This window comes from Peromyscus leucopus, chromosome 3, assembly GCF_004664715.2.
Source record: "Peromyscus leucopus breed LL Stock chromosome 3, UCI_PerLeu_2.1, whole genome shotgun sequence".
Lineage (NCBI taxonomy): Eukaryota > Metazoa > Chordata > Mammalia > Rodentia > Cricetidae > Peromyscus > Peromyscus leucopus.
The window spans coordinates 148845821-148863817 of NC_051065.1; the positions used below are offsets into that span (position 1 = coordinate 148845821).

The 17997-nt window shown below is 39.3% G+C and overlaps 1 protein-coding gene and 1 long non-coding RNA gene across 2 annotated transcripts in view; one reads left to right on the top strand and one right to left on the bottom strand.

The window, feature by feature from the left end:
• Window positions 1-9409, bottom strand: part of LOC114700719 (alpha-2-macroglobulin-like) — a 50064-nt gene extending 40655 nt beyond the window's left edge. The window contains 1 exon segment of the mRNA XM_028880404.2: window positions 8149-9409. Coding sequence (XP_028736237.2) covers window positions 8149-8387 — 239 coding nt within the window. The 5' untranslated portion in view covers window positions 8388-9409.
• On the top strand, window positions 9206-14774 carry LOC119087670. The gene is made up of 3 exons (XR_005091182.1): window positions 9206-9409; window positions 10148-10322; window positions 14379-14774. It is a non-coding gene; the product is annotated as an uncharacterized LOC119087670 (long non-coding RNA).
• The last annotated feature ends 3223 nt before the right edge of the window (window positions 14775-17997 follow it).

The following is a 17997-nucleotide window of genomic DNA, read 5'->3' on the forward strand; positions in this document are numbered from 1 at the left end:
CTGTTACACCTCCCAGTATGGAGTAGAGGATGATAAAGATGGTATTTCTTTTGAATTAGGTCCAAGGTGACTACAGCAGTCTTAGCTGCCTCAAGCCCTTTCTAAACCAAAAATTCTTAAGGCGACTACAAACTTAAAGAATCCCTTAGCTTCATCATTACCATTAACAGGTTAACATAAATATTGCTATACATAGTCACAATTATCTCAATCTTACAACTCAAAGCAAACTCTTAACAGAACCATTTGAATTAGCATATATGGTGCTATATATAGTTAACAATTTTCTCCGTCTTACAACTTTAACTCAATCATTTGAATTTTCTTGCTAACAACATAGGAAGAACTTAGATGTATTCACAAACTTAAATATTTCATTAACTCCACAAAACCAGGGTGCATTAATATCAATAGGTTTCTGCGAACATAATTCAATCTCATAACTCCTCCTTTTCTTTATAATTTTTTAAACAAAATCTCAAACCTAGTTAGAGGAACCCAAACTTATATTTAAACAGTTCCTTTTGTAACACAAAACCAGTTCTGTACTTAATTCCATTTTTACATAAACAGTTCCACAAAACAATTGCATTCTTGACACAGAACAATACATGAATCACCAGCATATATGCATACACAAAACTGCATCTTGAGTCAATAAATTTCTTCATTTAAACAGTTCCATTTTTAACCCAATTCCAGAAAACAGTTCCTAGGTCATTACTATAAGTAAGCTCAAAATTGTCCCATTGCAATGAAATCTCAATTGTTCATTTCATTTCTTAAGTTTCAAAATTCAAATGATAAATTCTGGTACTAGCTTTCCAAATATGAAGAAATCCACAACAAAAATCTTTCTGCAGTTTTATCTCATTTTAAGTTAAAAAAAAAAAAAGTAAATTCTGGTATCAGGCTTTCACTTCCAAATATGAAGAGACGTTTTACAACCAAAACATTTTGCAGTTAACAATTTTAGTTAAAACAAGGATATCTGCAACTTTCATTCTCACGCTGGAGACCTTTTTAGTTACAGTAATATTATAAACCGCACCGTTTTTTGATGTTAGCTCAGGTTTTTCTGTGTTGCGTCCATTTTCCACGGATCTCAGCTTTGGATGCCTTGTTGTGCTGGTTCTGGCATCCACCATTCTTAGCTTCTTAGCAGCTTCTGGAGCTTTTGAAACCATTCAGAATGCCTACTTTGCAGTCTACTGGGACACTAGTCTCGGGTTGCAGTCTACTGGGACACTAACCTTCTGTGTCTCAGGTTCTTTCACCATATACATTAAGAATAGACTCACACTTAACATTTACACTTTACAAACTCACATATAACATTTTTTTGCCTTGCAAAGCATTTAGACTCACATTCAACATTTACTTTTTTTTTTTTTTTTTACAAACTCACATATAACATATTAACATCTACTTATTTATACTCCTTAAGGAAACTATAGAACTACTTTAGCAAATATATTTCTTATTACTTCTTATATACAACTAGTATCTTTACTTCTTACAAGCTTATTACTACATGTCTTAAGACTACCTTAGATACTTCTTGCAAGTTTATATTCTTAAAGGAACTCTATAGATCCATTTTACAAACTTATATAGGGCTACCATTAGCATATATTTAACTTAGCAAACACCTAAAGATTTCTTAACACAGATCTAACAAGACAGAATTTTTACAAACTCACATATCTTACTTTCATCTTTTTCTACTTCTTACTCTTAATTATTATCACCATCTCTATTAGAAAGATTCTCTTAACTAGACAGGAAGTATGTACATCATTTCTAAAGTTTAGAGTTTATAGTCAGCTTTTCTATACAACACTGGGATTTTGTGAGTGTTGTTATAGAGTTGTGATACTTGTTGCCAGGGGACTGTAACATTCTCCGGACAAAGCCACACCTCAAAGTTGCCGAGTTCTCCCAGCCTTTCCAAACTGGCAGAGATGTACTGTCAGCAGTAAACGTTTTTTAACTAGAGGCTGTCCCTTCACCCAAATTCATAATAGCTCCCCTAAGTGCTTCAATTCAGACAAACGTTTCTATTACAGGAGTACTTTTGGTTCTACCGAAAAACTTCACTTCACGCTGATCGTGAAATTACCGTATTTAGCTGCTGTAAAGCTCTTCGCCAAATACTGCACAGCTATTAGGTGATATAAAGTATTTTTCTAAAGGAGCTAGTAAAGCTAAAAGCTGCACAGCTCCGAACTCTATTTCCTCACTGTTTGCATTAACCAGTGACAAAACCTCAGATATACTAATCAAGCCACTTTCATTCTGGTTCCTTTATAGGAACATCATTGGAGCTGACCTTTGTTAGTTCCACGCTCCTTACCAGACGCTCCGGTAACCACTGAGCTTCATTCTCTTGTGAAAAAACACAAACATGCCCTCGGCCCCATATTAACACAGGATCGGGACCCTCCCATAATCCCGAGCAGGGATCTTTCCAACTTAAACTTTTGCTATTTTGATGAAGAGCATGTGACTGTTGAGCCATTTCCACTTGGGATAATGCTCAGCCATTGCATTACCCTCAGCTAAAGAACCAGGAAGATTGGAGTGAGCTCTAATATGGCCCACAAAGCATGGCAGCTTTCTTTTGTGAATAGCGTCTTGAATTTGTTGAATTTGACTTGATTGTTGTTAGTTCCAATATTTTCACCAAAACTGTTACTATTATATAATATTATTATATATTATATAATATTATATTATAATATATAATATTATAATAGTCAAGAACATAGATGTTCTTTCATGAAACCTATCCTTCATTAGCTTACTTTGAGAAAAAGCATTTTCAGGATTTAGTATTTTCACTTCATTAGCTTTAACTCCTGATGTTATTAGCAGCTGCAATATTTAGCATTGATTTCTTATAAGGAACTTTCAGGTGAAGCAACTCTTTTGTAAGACAGCTAGATTTTCTGAAGTTTGTTTTCCATCTATAAAGCAGTCATTTCTTTTTTGAATGCCTATTTCCTTGTCTCCTTATTAGATTTGCAAAGGAATTACTCATTGCAGGTAGTTTGTTCAAAAGGCAAAGAACATTAATTTCAACATAAGTTTCTTCAAATCTAAGACAACGTTCAGTGTATAAACTGCTTTCCCTTGTTTTAAGGATTTTAAGGTGACTTGTTTGCTCTTATAGGGAGCTTTCTGTCATCCAGCTACCGTAAAAACTTTGCACAGCTATTAGGGTAAATAAGGCATTTTACCAACGGAGCCCCCAAACCGTGAAGCTCCTAGTTCCATATCCCTTAAATTTTTCATTGGAACTGACACTTAAACTCTTAGATGATTTTCCTCCTTATTCTTTTAAAAGCTGTATTTTAAGTTTACCATGAACGTATTTTCGAGCTGACAAAAGTGTTTCTGGGCAATGTCGCCATCTTTAGCGGAAAAACTACCTTTCCCCAGAATGCATTTCCCTTATATCAGTCCATAATATCACTTCCTTTATGTCAGTCATTTCCCATAGTTCTTTTTGGGTCTGAAAGTCAACTTCTAAGTTCTTTCTTTCTTTCTTTCTTTTTTTTTTCTTTTTTTTTTTTAACCAGACTTGCTTACAAATTCTTGCCGGGGAGGTTTGAACAAAGTTTTTTGTTTTTGCAACGGGAGATTTGAACAAGCATTTTACATTTTCAGCTATGGGACATTGGGAGATTCCTATTCTCTCCTCAGCTGGCTTCAACAGGTGTCTCTCCTTCATTTGACACTGGCCCCAAATCAGAACCACACCTGCCTCGTTAGCGTGCATTGAGGTGGGCAATTTCTGATAGCAACTTTCCTCGGGGCTTGTGTTTGTTTTAGCCAGTCAGTGAAAAGCAAGATCATTTACAACAGCTTTTCCATAGCTCCTTCAGAGAGATTTTCTCCCACTGATCTTATTCTCATTTTGCTTGTTCCTTCCCCCCCAGATGCAGAGCTTCAGGTATCTGTCTGTGGCTCTGTACCTCTGCTAGCTGCCTTTGGAGGTAGGGGCTTCTTTTTCTCCCCCTGAATCTGTCTCAAACTCTAGCACCTTTGTCAGGTCATGCATTTTCTGGGGAGGAATCTGTCCCCTCTGCTTCTTCAGAGTCTTTCTCCCAGACAGTACCAAGTTTGGTCTCAGTTTATCCCCTCTACCCCAGAAACAGTTTCCGACACTAGAGTGGCGGCTTTCCCTGCTACTGAAGGTAGGAGCTTTTTGTCCATTTCTGTTTTCGGGGTCTGTGGAGTTTGTGTTCATAAATCAAACTTAGCAAGGGAGGTTTTTGCCATATCTAAGCTCACATTAGGACAGGTGTTTTGCCTCATCAGGCCTTCACCAGGCCCAGTCCCCCAGTGGGTTGTGTTTGCTTGTCTGGGTGCTCAAGGACAGAGCTTATGCCAGAGGCAATCATTCCTCAGAGCTACACTCCCTCATCTCGGAGACCGTTGAAACAAAGCTTTTCTCAAAGAGATGCTTTCTCTGACAGAAAAGCAAGCTTTACTCCTGGATAGTTCTGTTCTACCCTGGCTGGGCTCTTTCCCCAGACAGCATTCTGACTCAGCAGCACAATTGCTTCAGACACAGTTCAGCTTTACTGTTTTCCCAGAAAGGTCTTTACTCTGATAGGAAAGCTTTTCTCAGATTTCTTTTTGCATTTGTGAACCTATCAATCCTGGACTTGTAGGAAAGCACACAACTGTGCCGTTCCCACCAGCTTTAGCTTTGTTTGTTCTTTAGCAATCTTCCCCTGGGTCCTGCACCTTCCTGCCTCAGCTCTGTGCTCCAGGAAGTTTACAACTGCAGGAACCCTAGTATCCCCGAAATGCACTCCAACTCAGAGATGCTGGCCAGTCGCCTCTGGGTTTTTGCTCAGAAGCGAGGATACAATGCTAACAGTTTGCATTGCTTCAGGGGATCTTTGCATTAGGACGATTAGGAGCACCTTCTGAAAAGCTCAAACAAAATCCTTGATGCCTCAGCTTGTCTGTAACTGAAAAGCTTGGCTTTTTTGCTTTTCTCAGGTAAAGTTTCCTGCCCTTCTGGGTTCTCTGTAGGTCTTCACCCACTCTCCCAAGCATTTCCCTCAGGGTATTCTGACCCACTGTCTTTTACTAGCTTGAAGAGACTGCTTAGAAGAGGTTTTTAGGAACTTGTCCCTGCCTCCTGCATTGCAGGGAGGATTTTTAAAGCTTGAAAGAACTTGGAGAGGTTTTGCTGTCTTAAGTTTGTTGTTTTCCCTTAGAGCTAATCACAGGTGGTCCCCATACTAATATCTTCAGGTGATTCTAATTTTTGTCCTTCTGAGAGAAAGTTAAAGGCTTTAGTTTTTAAGTCTGAGAGCTTTTGAGAAAGATTAAAGCTTTTTTTTTTTTTTTTTTTGGTTTTTCGAGACAGGGTTTCTTTGTGTAGCTTTGCGCCTTTTCCTGGAACTCACTTGGTAGTCCAGGCTGGCCTCGAACTCACAGAGATCCACCTGGCTCTGCCTCCTGAGTGCTGGGATTAAAGGCGTGTGCCACCACCGCCAGCAAGAAAGATTAAAGCTTTTTTGAGAGTTTTTCCCCCCAAATTTTTCAAGAAGAGCTTTTTAGTTTAAGAGAAAGATTTTTTTTCCCCCCAGGAGAAAGACCAACTTTTCCCAAAACTTCCCAACTTTAAACTTTTTGACTTCTTACATCCACATTTTTGCCTCAGGGAGAAATCACTTTCTCCTGCCGCTTAGACTTAGCATTTCAGCTGTCCCCAGGTCAAAAGCTTCCAAAAGAAACTTTTTCTTCCCCATAAGCTCAAAGAAGAGCTTTTTTACTACCCGAAAAGCCCAAAGAAAGATTTTTCCCCCAGTTTGCGTTCATAGCCCCCAAAGTTAGAAATTTGAAGAGTTTTTCTGTCTAGTTGCCTTACTTATTTTTTCCTACACGATCTTACACTTCTAAGTTTTTCCTACACTATATTACTACCCTATACCTTATACTTATTTTTCACAGATAGAAATTGAGAAAGGGATAGAAGATAGAAAATTTTGACAGAGAATTTCGTTGCAGCATCGGACATCCTTCCAGTCCGCTTTCCTTTTCTCTCGAGGATAAAACCCCGGCAGGGCTGACTCACACTTTCACCAAAAACTCTGTAATAAAACTATTATTTTCCTTTATCTTTGGTCCCTATTACTTTGTCTTTAGTCCCTGTTCATTTGTCTTTAGTTCCCCCCTTTTTAGTCCCTTTTTTTTCTTTTTTTCTTTAGTCACTGTTCACGGCGCCATTCTGTGGGGCGTTTACCCACCAACCCCACAGCTCCCCAGAGTTTTCTTGAGTGCAATCAGCAGGAAATATTAGATAGAAGGATTTATAGCGGAGAATCTTGCGGAGATAAACAGATAGAAAATAAAGGATAGCCTCGAGAGGGCCTGGAACCTTTTCCAACGGCCCGACTGGCTTTGCCCCAGGGTTTTTATAGAGACGCCAAGGGGTGGAGCAAAAGACCTCCTCCCCCAGCACAACCAAGTGCAGACCATCTCAGACACCTGCACTCAGGCCCGTGGTCCTAATCATCCTCTATGTGGACCTGCTGGGTAAAGCCACGAGGAAGCCGAGAATGGGCTCCCACAGGTAACTCAGAAGCAGGGCGGACAGTTTCTCAATACCATGACATACTACTAAAGACACTCCGGTTTCAAACAGCAACTCTCAAGACCATTTTTTAAATGCCATGAACCTCTTACATACTCTCAAGTTAACTTCTTTTTTTTAATTACATTTTTAAATAAGCAAATATACTCTTTTGACATTCTAAAATAAGGCTTAATTTCTCTTAAATTAGGTTTCAACTTCTCCATAGAATCAAATCTTGTAAGTACTATCACCTATTTAAAAATATATATTGAAAGATACAGTGCTACATGACTTGGGAAGCTGAGGCAGGAGGATTACCACGAGGCCTGCCAGGCCAACATAGCAAGACCCTGCTTCCAAATTAAGTAAGTAAGTAAATAGTAAAATGAAAAAATTCTTTTTGTAATAATCAAAAATTCTAATTTCTGTGCTGCTAACTACCTAGAAGTTTATACTATGATTTTCTTATGCTTCAAAATAGCTCATGAACAATTCTTAATTTTTTAACAGGTATATACACATATATACTTCTACATGAAATTTATATGCCTGTGGGTTACCCACCCTGGATGTTTGATATACTCAACCCATGGGTATGTAAATATAACAGTAACTCTTCTTTTAAATGTGTAACTATAACTTTGCATCAGTGTTTTCTTATGAATGAATTATTTTCAGAAGTTATAATATACAACTTACCAAAAAATCAAAATCATGATTCATATATAGTAGATTGAAAATTAAAATACTTTCAAAGCTCATCTTTATTTAGAATAGTGTCATCCCCCACCTCCCTACCCCTCAGTGAACATTGATGATCTGTGGTTGGATAGTCCTCACAAAAACAAATAACATTTTTCTTTTGTGTAAATATAAGCACTAAGAAAAACAGCCACCCACACAAGTAAATGTCGAGAATAATTATGTCTTTGTCATCATTTCTTGCACAGTCTCTTATATGACCTGCCCTGGATTACCCAGAGCCAATGCTCCCAAATATTGCCCTAGCTGTCTGTCTGTCTACTCTCCTTGGTTCTTTCTTGTTTCTTTGAAACACAGACTTCATCAACACTAGCTGATCTGCACAAAAGTCCTGTTCAGTCACTAAAGTCCTTTACTTTCTCAGCATCAACGTCAACATTGGGAACCATTCCTAGGGAATTGTAAATCCCAGGACAAAGCACCACTGTGGAGAGGTGTGTCTTTATCAAACAGGGTAAGGAATGTAAAGGAGGCAGCAGGAAGGATAAAGCATCAACAGAGCCACACCATCTCGGGGTTCTGAAGACTTTTAACAGGAGCATCCAGGAAAGTGGTGCGTCACAGGGGGGTTGGATATTCCGAAATCCAGAGAGCTCAAGAGAAATGATTAAAGTTGTGAATGAGAGATTAATGAGTGAAGGAGGAAGAATGAATGATGGGGATTTGGGAAATCTCAGAGCTGTAAGGAACCTCAGAGGCGAGAAAGGAGGAGATGGTTTTATAGAAAAGGAAAGCAGAAGACCCTAACTAAATTCAAGCTTCTCGCGTTCTGTGGAACTCACGGCTTTTGTGGTGTGGAGGTGTCTGGGAGCAGCAGCAGCAGCAGCAGCAGCACCGCCAGGCTTGGGTGTGGAAGCCTGTGCTTCCCCATGCTGCAGAAAGGACCGGAGACCCCGTCGTCTTGCACCCTGCTCCTCACCGTAGATCTGGTCTTGAACATGGTGTGGAGCAGCTGGGCTTTCTGCTCTTCCTTGTGCAAACCCACACAAGTTCTCAAAACAAAGCTGAGGTCTTTGAACATTCTCTGAAAGGGTCATTGATGGCCTAATTACTGCCAAGGTTAATGCCTGGCCGGCTAGCCAGAATTCCACAAGGATTAACCACTTCCCAGTTACTGCTCACTTTTTCTAGTTTTTACAATAAAGCGGATAATCGGCTTCTCCACCCCCGCAGCCTCCCGCAATGTCTTTTATTGATGCTCTGGGCTCCTGCCTGGATTGAACAGTTGGCAAGGAGGCTGCAGCTTAAGCAGCACCAAGGAGGCTTGAACAGTTCACTCCAAAGGAGTGTGCCAGCAAGTTCTGGACCACATACGGCCTGTCTTTAACGTCAGGCCCACGTTCAGCAGCCTCCTGTAGAAAGGATTTTGAGCCAACCTAGTAAGCAGGTTTTGACTTTAGAGATACTATATACTAGGTTGCAAACGAAGCGTCAGAGCCAGGAGAAATGACTGTTTTTAAGTTTCCTAATGCTTAGCTGTGATCCAAGTGCTGGAAGACAGTAGACAGCAGTATCCTGAGCTTGCTGGCCAGCCAGGCTAGGCTAAACACTGAATTTCTAAGTCTCAATATAAAATAACATTGACCTTAGCCTTCACACACACACACATCTCTACTTTAAGGCAGTAAAAAGTAACAAGTTTCAAATAACCCGTCTACTGTGCCTAACAAAGACCCTAAGTGTCTTCGCCATCCAACGTTTTTGTCCGGTATTCCCCTCTCTAATCTCTACATCCTACAGACAATTTTATTAATTCATGCATCCACCCACTCATTCTTGGAGCTCCTTGGTTATTTCTAACCATTATTGATCCTCCCTGACTAGAACCTAGCGATGGAATGTCAGATAAGTAGAAGCAAGAATGAACAAAAATTCTAACATTCTTATGGGGCAGAGGATAGGACAAATTTTACAAGTGAGGCAAATGAAGTAGCCAACCATTATCGTTAGAGAAGCTGAAGACTCCTTGAGGGCAGATACTAGAGGCACAACATCCAGATGTGGGCTCCTGGAAACAATTTGGGAGGAAGTGAACATCTGAAAGTAAGCTGTGAAGTATGAGTGGTGGTTAGCCAGGGGAGGGCGATGGGGGAGAGGGCATTCTAAGCTTCAGAATGACATCCACATGGAGGAGCTCAGGAGGCTAGAGCAGTGATGGTGCGCTTAATAAAATGAAGTGTATTTGTCCTGAAAGAAATGCCTGATTGTCTAGAAGGGTGGCAAAGATAGTTGGCTTTAAATCGAAGAAGAACTTTGGCAATATTAAAGTTCAGATTTGTTCCTTGAAAAGATCAATCTTACTGAGGTATGGAAGGGTGACAAGAAAATAATCCAGAAGATGGCGGAGTGAGCGGGGTGAGTGGAGTGAGTGGCGTGGGTTCTATACCAGGGCATTCACGATGGAATTGGAAAGAGGTTGCCGAGTGACAGCCTATTTGAGAGATAAGGTTACAGGGAACAAAACCTTGTTTGTTTTAATTTCCTAGCTAGTCAGTGAGTAAATTATGCTGCCTTAACCGAGCAACATGAGGAACAGACAGGCGGGAGTAGAGGCAAGGACAGGGGGCTGAGCTGAAAGAACACATAGTTTTAGGAAGTTCTGGTGAGGTATCCAAGTATTCTGTTCTTGGTCTGAATCCTAACTGTGTGTCATTACTTACATGTGAATCACCTCTGTCCTTAACTATCGATGTCCTGGGTCATAATGCATACCTGGGGCTATATTGCTTCTTTGTGGACAGCATCTTGAAAATATCCACTCTTTCTTATTGCATGCTGAAGTTAAGCTGCCTGGATACCTGAGGTCCCTGTGCAGGCTGTAGGAATGAATGTCAATACTCAGAAGATGCTGACAAAAAAGCCAAAAACCCAAGACAAGGGCACAAGGAACACTTGTCTAAGTGACCGGCCGAGGCAGTCAAATAGAGCACAAGTCAAGACGGAGGAATCTCAGGAGGTGAGTGGGTCTCTGAGTCCCAAGAATTGTGAATTCATGCCAAAGCATCCATAACAATACAATTCAAAATTAAAAATATAAAGGACTTACTTTATAACACCTTGATACAAACTGTAACCTAATTTTAGGGTGTTTGTTTGTTTGTTTTTTTGTTTTTTACATGCTAGAAACAAGCATTTCCAGGGATGATTTCTTAAGACAGGATGGACAAAAGTTAGTAAAGTTTACTTGATCACTCATCATAAATTGTGAGGTCACCGCTGTCGAGTTTCTGACTGTCTGTGTCCAATGTCACTGTGAAATTAAATTCTAGAATGACAACTATTCATCTAGATTGGGAATGAGAGCATTGAGATCCATCTGTCTCCATGTTTGTGTGGGGCAGAAGCTTCATACAGGCCCAAGGGAACATGATAAACAGGAGAGAATTTTGCAGTTGATCTGAAAGGGAGAAAATGGCAGTGTATGTCTGCTAGATAAGCAGAATAAAAGGAAGTTTCCTAAAGAGCAGAGAGTCTGAAACACATTTAAATAAAATATTTCTTCTGTAAATGCTGAGTGGGAGCAGCCGATGTAAGGCGGGGAGAACTGTGTAAGGTTGAACTGTGATGTGATGGCTAGAATAAACTGTCAGCTTGGCAGAATCCAGAATGGCCTAGGAGATGGGCCTCTGGACATCCCCTCTTACCTTGCTTACCTTGGCTGAGGTTGAAAGCCCGCCTCTTGCAGGTGGCGCAATTCCTTTGACTGTGAAAATGGAGAAAGTAAACTGAACACTGGTCTGCATGCTTAGTTCACACTCCCAGGTGGCTTTGACTGCAGATGTGATGTGTCCAACTGCTTCATGGTCCTGCTGCTTTGAATTTTCCGCCATGTTGTACCCCTAAAGCTCAAGTCAGAATGAGTTTTCTCTCTAAGTTGCTTTTGTCAGGATGTTTTTGTCACAGCCACGGACAAGAACTTAACACTTGTGTAGAGAAGGAATCATCTCACATGGAGCAGATGTGCTATAAATGTGTATCACAATGAAGCAGTATTCCATTACAAACCATAAAGAGATGCTGTCATTTGCAATCAATGATGGAACTCCAGAATACCATGTTAAGTGAAACAAGCCAGTCACAGAAAGACAATAGAAGTCAACTGGAAGTAGAACTATGATTACTAGAGCCTGGGAAAGACAAATGGAAGTCTGGAATTGATCTGTACACACTGTGTGCCTGAGTGAATACTAATTAAAAAAATAAAGGCTGTGGATGGAGGGATTAATTACCTCCTGGTGGAGGGACATTCTCTCCTCACATATCCCATTCCCCACATATTCATAAAGAGGAAATGGTTTTCAAACCTATTTCACTTGGAGTGAAGAACTTGAGAAGTGGGTGGAGCAGTCAGTCTCCAGGTCACCGGAGCCTCAGTTCCGAATGAACTGTGTGGTCGTGGCCACCTGGATGATCTGCCCTGCACCTCAGCTGTCTTGCCAGTGAGTTGGAAGTACCAACATCTGTGCTGTCAGATTCATGGGGATAGTGTGGACCAGGTGCTTCAGCATTGATCTTAAAACTATACACTTTATTAATCTTTATATTTTTAATGAAAATTAATCTTTATATTTTTAAATCTTAATGGTTGAAAAGAGATTGTTCGTACCTTTTGTGGGTTTTGCTATAGGAACAATATCCAATACTACTTCCAGGGGAAAAAAAGCACAAGTTGCTTTACCTGAATAGACCATCCCTTGGGGGAAAAGGGAGTACACGGCCTGGGTGGGTTTTACACAACTTTGAAGAACTTATTGAGTGTTTACAGATAGAAAAGTAAGGTAGGGTAATTGAAAGTAAGAAAATAAGGAAAGCAGTTCATGGAGCAGAAAGTAAGGTTGCAGAGCACAGGGAGAATATTTGGGAGTTGAGAAAAAAAACCAACAACAAGATTAGGAGACAGACCTTAAAAAGTTAACAAGAAAAAACACTTGCCCTCACATTGCAAAAGTACTTACTAGTACTAGAAACTTCTGTGATTGCATTCGGTTTGCATGAGCTAATATTGCCCAAGACACAAGAGAACAGATATACAGACATATCTTCTGATCTTGGTGATGGAGAGGACATTTAAACCATTTATACATTAACTACCTTCAAAATGAGAAAGTTAAGTTGGTGGCATTGTCACACTCACCAATTCAGAAAGCCTGAAGGCCTGTAGCCAGGAGTGAGGGCAGTGCGTGTCCACAGTGAGGCTCTTGGGATTAGGCACATTTTGTTTGTGCTATCTCATGACTCTCCTGCCATGTCTAGTGAGATTAAAGCAGATCAGTTCCTAGACATTTCTATAACAGTGTCTTTGCTATGGATTCCCTAAGTTAACAAGAGCTTAGCATGTTTTGCCTTTTCACTTAAATTCTACTTGTTCCCTTACATTTCTGAAGACAATTGATACCACCCACTGTGGTAGACCCTACATTGAAATATGAAGGAATTAGTGCCTAGACTAAACCAATTTAATATAACCAATAAAATTCCACCCCAGTCCACACACTATGCACATTCTTTGAAGCCTTATAGATGTGTTTTTGTTTTGTTGTTCTAGATTTATTTTATTAATTTTATGTGTATGAATGTTGGACCTCATGTATTTCTGTGCACTGTGTGCACATCTGGTACGTGCAGAGGTCAAGGGAAGGTATAAGATCCCCTGAAACTGGGTGTCAGATGGTTGTGAGCTGCCATGTCAGGCCCTTTGGAAGAGATGCCAGTGCTCTTAACCACTGAACCTTCTCTCCAGAGCCTGCAGACATGTTTTAATTGATGTGTCTATATGATGTCTGCTAAAACTACAGTCTTGTAAAAAATCCTACACACACTTTCATGTCATCTATTCAGAAATATAATCTCTTGAGGAGTCTGCAGAGCCCGGTACTTTCAGAAGAGGCAGGTCCAAGCCCCTTCCCCCTGCATCAATGCTGTGCAAGGTGTCCCACCATAGGTAGTGGGCTCAAAAAAGCCAGCTCATGCACCAGGGATGGATCCTGATCCTACTGCCAGGGGACCTCTTAAGCAGATCAAGTTACACAACTGTCTGGTTTATGCAGAGGGCCTAGTCCAGTCCCATGGAGGCTCCACAGCTGTTGGTCTAAAGTTCATGGGGTTGGGTTGGGAGGAATGGCAGGAGGGTGGGAGGAGGGAGGAGAGGGGGGATCTGTGATTGGTACATAAAATGAATAAAATAAAAAAAAACCTTAATAGAGAAAAAACAAAACAAACAAAAAAAGAAATATAACCTCTTGCCAGCAGTATAAAAGACAGTACCATGTTCTCACAAGCAATCTTTTAAAATGGCACCAGTTTATGGAGGGGACACGGCAACACACCTTTGACTTTTGAAGTCTGTGGTCTCTGAGCAGCTTGGCATCACTGCCACTTCTAGGTGTCATGTCTGTCACTCACGGCTTACCTTGGCTTGGGTTTTATTTTCTTATTAGGAAATCCTTCCTAATCAGAGGAGAAGGGTATATTAAGATGAAGCTGTCAATAATAAATGGCACAATTCACATAATTCATGTATTTTTATAGCAAGTTATAATTAAGTATGCTCATAAACCTTGAAATAACATGATGCCATTTGATGGTAAATTACAAGTTATTTATAAAACATGAGGCATATGCAATGCATTATACTCTGAGGTTTTTTTTTTTGCTGTAATAACAATTCTATTACTTGGTTTAAATTATAATGTCTTTTCTCAAGTTAATGCATCTTAATTTTTGTTACAAAGAGAAAATGTTTAGTTTCAATATTTCTTGTTGGCATATCCCATAACTTTATAATAGCTTTTAAACTCCATCATTTAGCCTGGTGTAGTGTTTTTTTTACTTGAAACCTGTTCTCAATACAGTAACATTTTCTAGAACTTGAGTTTTTCTTGTTTGTGAAGGAACTGGAATAAAGACTCTTCATAAATATTTTACACCCTGCCTTAAAATGGGCAACTATTTCTTCTAGGCCTAATTCAATACCATGGTTTTTTTGTTTGTTTTTTGTTTGTTTTTTCTGTAGGAACTGCAAAATGAACCTTACATTCTACCAGATAAACAGGATGCTGTTAAAGAACACTACTAAAGGGTACAGCAAAAGGATGTGGCTAAGGATGCTTCTAAAGGATGCTGCTAAAGGATGATGCTAAAGGGTGCTTCTAAAGTATGCTGCTAGAGGATGATGCTAGAGGGTGCTTCTAAAGGATGCTGCTAGAGGATGATGCTAGAGGGTGCTTCTAAGGTTACTAGAATTATGCCAATATGATTGCACTGACAGCTTGGGAGGTTTACATCAAGCAAAGACAAGACACTGAAAACATAACCAAGAGAAAAAAATGCAATGCATTTAGATGCGTTCAGTATGTTTAAATTCATGAAGTCCTGATATACTATTAAAGACTCTACCTTGGCCACTTCATTCATTTATTTTTTTATTTAAGTTGGTTATTTTTTACATAAGGTCTAACTAACTACATAGCCCTGCTGTAGGATCTTTCTGTATGCTGTGAATATGTGTTGCTCTAATTGGTTAATAAATAAATCTGTATTGACCTATGGCAAGGCAGCTTAGAGGTAGGTGGGAAATCCAAGACAGAGACAGGAAGAGAAAGGCAGAGGCGAGAGAGATACCAGCACCACCAGGAGAAGCAAGATATGAAAGTACCAGTAAGTCACGGCCATGTAGCTACTTATAGATTAATTGAAATGGGCTAAGTTATAAGAGCTAGCTAGTGAGAAGCCTGAGCCATTAGGCCATACAGTTTGTAAGTAATATAAGCCTCTGTGTGTTTAATTCAGTCTGAGTGGCTGTGGGATCAGGTGGAACCCAGGAAAATTTCTGACTACATAGCTCAGGCTAGCCTTAAACTCAAAGAGTCTCTTGCCTTATCTTCCCCGTGGTACCAAGCCTGACTTTAATTTTTTAAAGACATTTCTTTTATTTTATGTATATAAGTGTTTTGCCTGCTTGTATTTATGCACACCACATGTGTACCTGGTTCCACAGAGGCCAGAAGAGGGCACTTGATGGCCTGGAACTGGAGTTATAGATAATTGTGAACCACCATGTGAGTACTGGGAATGGAAACTAGGTCTTCTGCAAGAGCAGCAAGTGCTCTTACTACTGAGCCATATAAGATGAATTGCTAAAGGGTATTATTAATAAGAAAAAAACAGCCAGAGTCAGATATTTGGGTGAAACTGAAAGATCAGAGAAACAGAACAAGCCACAGCCAACCTCACCTCGCCCACTCCTCAGCTGATCCTGTTTCCACGAATCCTCAGAGTGGAAGTCTCTGAGTCCTCATTCCTGAGGGTCTCAGTTGAACTGCTCAAAAGTTCAACTGGTCTAGTTCCTGGTCTTTACACCTTATGTACCTTTCTGTTTCCTGCCATCACTTCCTGGGATTAAAGGCATGAAATCTCAAGTACTGGGATTAAAGGTATGTGCCACCATGCCTGGCTCTATTCCCAGTGTGGACTTGAACTCTGCAGGATGGATCTCTGCCTCCTGAGTGATAGAATTAAAGTGTGTGTGCCACCACTGTCTGGCCTCTATGTCTAAACTAATGGCTGTTCTGTCCTCTGATCCCCAGATTAGTTTATTATGGTACACAATATATTGGGTCACACAATATATCACCACAGAGCCATCTCTCCAGACCCATTTAATTTATTTTTAATTGACTATATATTGTCTAATATATATATATATACAATATATAACATATATGTGTATATAACATACTATATATAATATATATGTATATACAGTCTAAAGCATGTCACTTAAAAATGTGTATACATTGTAGAATAGCTCCAACATTTTTAATGACATTTTCACTCGTGTGTGTGTGTGTGTGTGTGTGTGTGTGTGTGTGTGTGTGTGTGTGATGCCAATGCACATGTGGAGGTCAGAGGACAAGTTGTCAAAGTCAGTTCTCTCCTTCCACCATGTGGCTCCTAGGATTAGGTGTAGATGTATCAACAGTCTTATTAAATAAGAACACAGAAACAATGTAAAAGAGAAAGCGAGAGTCAGAGCTCAGAGCTAAAATCTCACCCTTCCTCCTGCGTGTCCAGCTTCCTGAAAAAGCTATATCTTCTGTTATCTTTTTATATTTTTTTTGTCTTCTCATAGGTTTAACCAAACACGTGACTGCCTCGTCACTGTCTGATGTACACCTAGTCTTAGATATGTCTCATTGCTGTATCTAACACAGAATCTATGGATTAAAGGTTTTTGCTTGGCTCTATACTTGACCCCACAATTTATTTATTAACATCAATAATCAATTTCAGTACAATTAGATTACCACCACAATTAGGTGTGGTGGAAATGCTTTTTCTCACTGAGCCATTTCACTGGCCCTTCCCTCAGTAACATTTTCGGGGGACTCTTTTCTGTTGAGTCTTTCTAAGACTTTTGACTTTGGTTTTATATAAAGACAGAGATGCCTTTTTCATATTTATATTCTATCAATTCATTTATTACTAACACAGATGAGAGTTATAATGATACAAATGGCATACAAGTTAAGAAAACAGCACAATAATTTAGAGAGAGGCTGAACTTCTAGTGTAAGTAGCAAGGGAATTGGGATGCTATTTGACACAGTTACTCATCCCTAATATTTCACTGGTTTAATTTTCAAGAGTGCTTTGAGTTCAGACTTGTGAAGTGTTCACTATACTTCATTTAAGTGTTATGTAAGAATATGATGTTCTCCTGAGACTTTATTTCAGAGCAGTAACAACTTTAGAGCTGCCATTTAAGAGACAACCTAGTCTGTGGAGCAGCTGCATGGGACAGGACATTCTGAGAGGGATGTCCAAGTTTTCCTGCTGGTTCCTCTATTGCTCCTCCTTTCTGTACCAAGTGGCAGTCCCAGTATGGGTTCTTAATTTTTGCAAAGAACAAGTAACTTACCAATAACAGCCATCTGACTTCCAAGCATGGATTGTTAAAGCCAGTGTCAAATGTATGATCCCCACATGGCAACTCAGATCTCCAGAGGAGGTGCTGTGGAGGTCTCACATAGAGCCTGACTACTCAAACAGAAGGGATAAACTGGTTGTAGTCATTAAAACAAAAGAAAATAGAAAATCAAAACAAGAAAAAAATGTAGCTAGTTTTCCTGTGACGTCACAAATGTATGCAGTCCACAGGCTCAGACCCAACAAAAATACAAGACATATGCTTACAACTGTATGCCAGGCAGCTTTTTTTTTTTTTTTTTTTTTTTTTTTTTTTTTTTTTTTTTTTTTTTTTTTTTTTTTTTTTTTTTTTTTTTTTTTTTTTTTTTTTTTTTTTTTTTTTTTTTTTTTTTTTTTTTCATCTCAAAGCTGGTATGGATTGCATAGCTCTCACACTTCCTGCTGACACTGTATCTTATAACAAAAAAAGGATCATAGTCTAGCGTATCGTGACATGCCTTGAACTTCTGTTTGATATCCATGTCATCCTTTCTTTTTGTAACCTTTATCTTATGTAAAATCCATATCGCTTTCTGAAAAAAAAAAAGAAAAAAAAAAAAAAAAAAAAAAAAAAAAAAAAAAAAAAAAAAAAAAAAAACAAATCAGATTCTTGTGGTAGCCATCTTTTTTTTTTTTTTTTTTTTTTTTTTTTTTTTTTTTTTTTT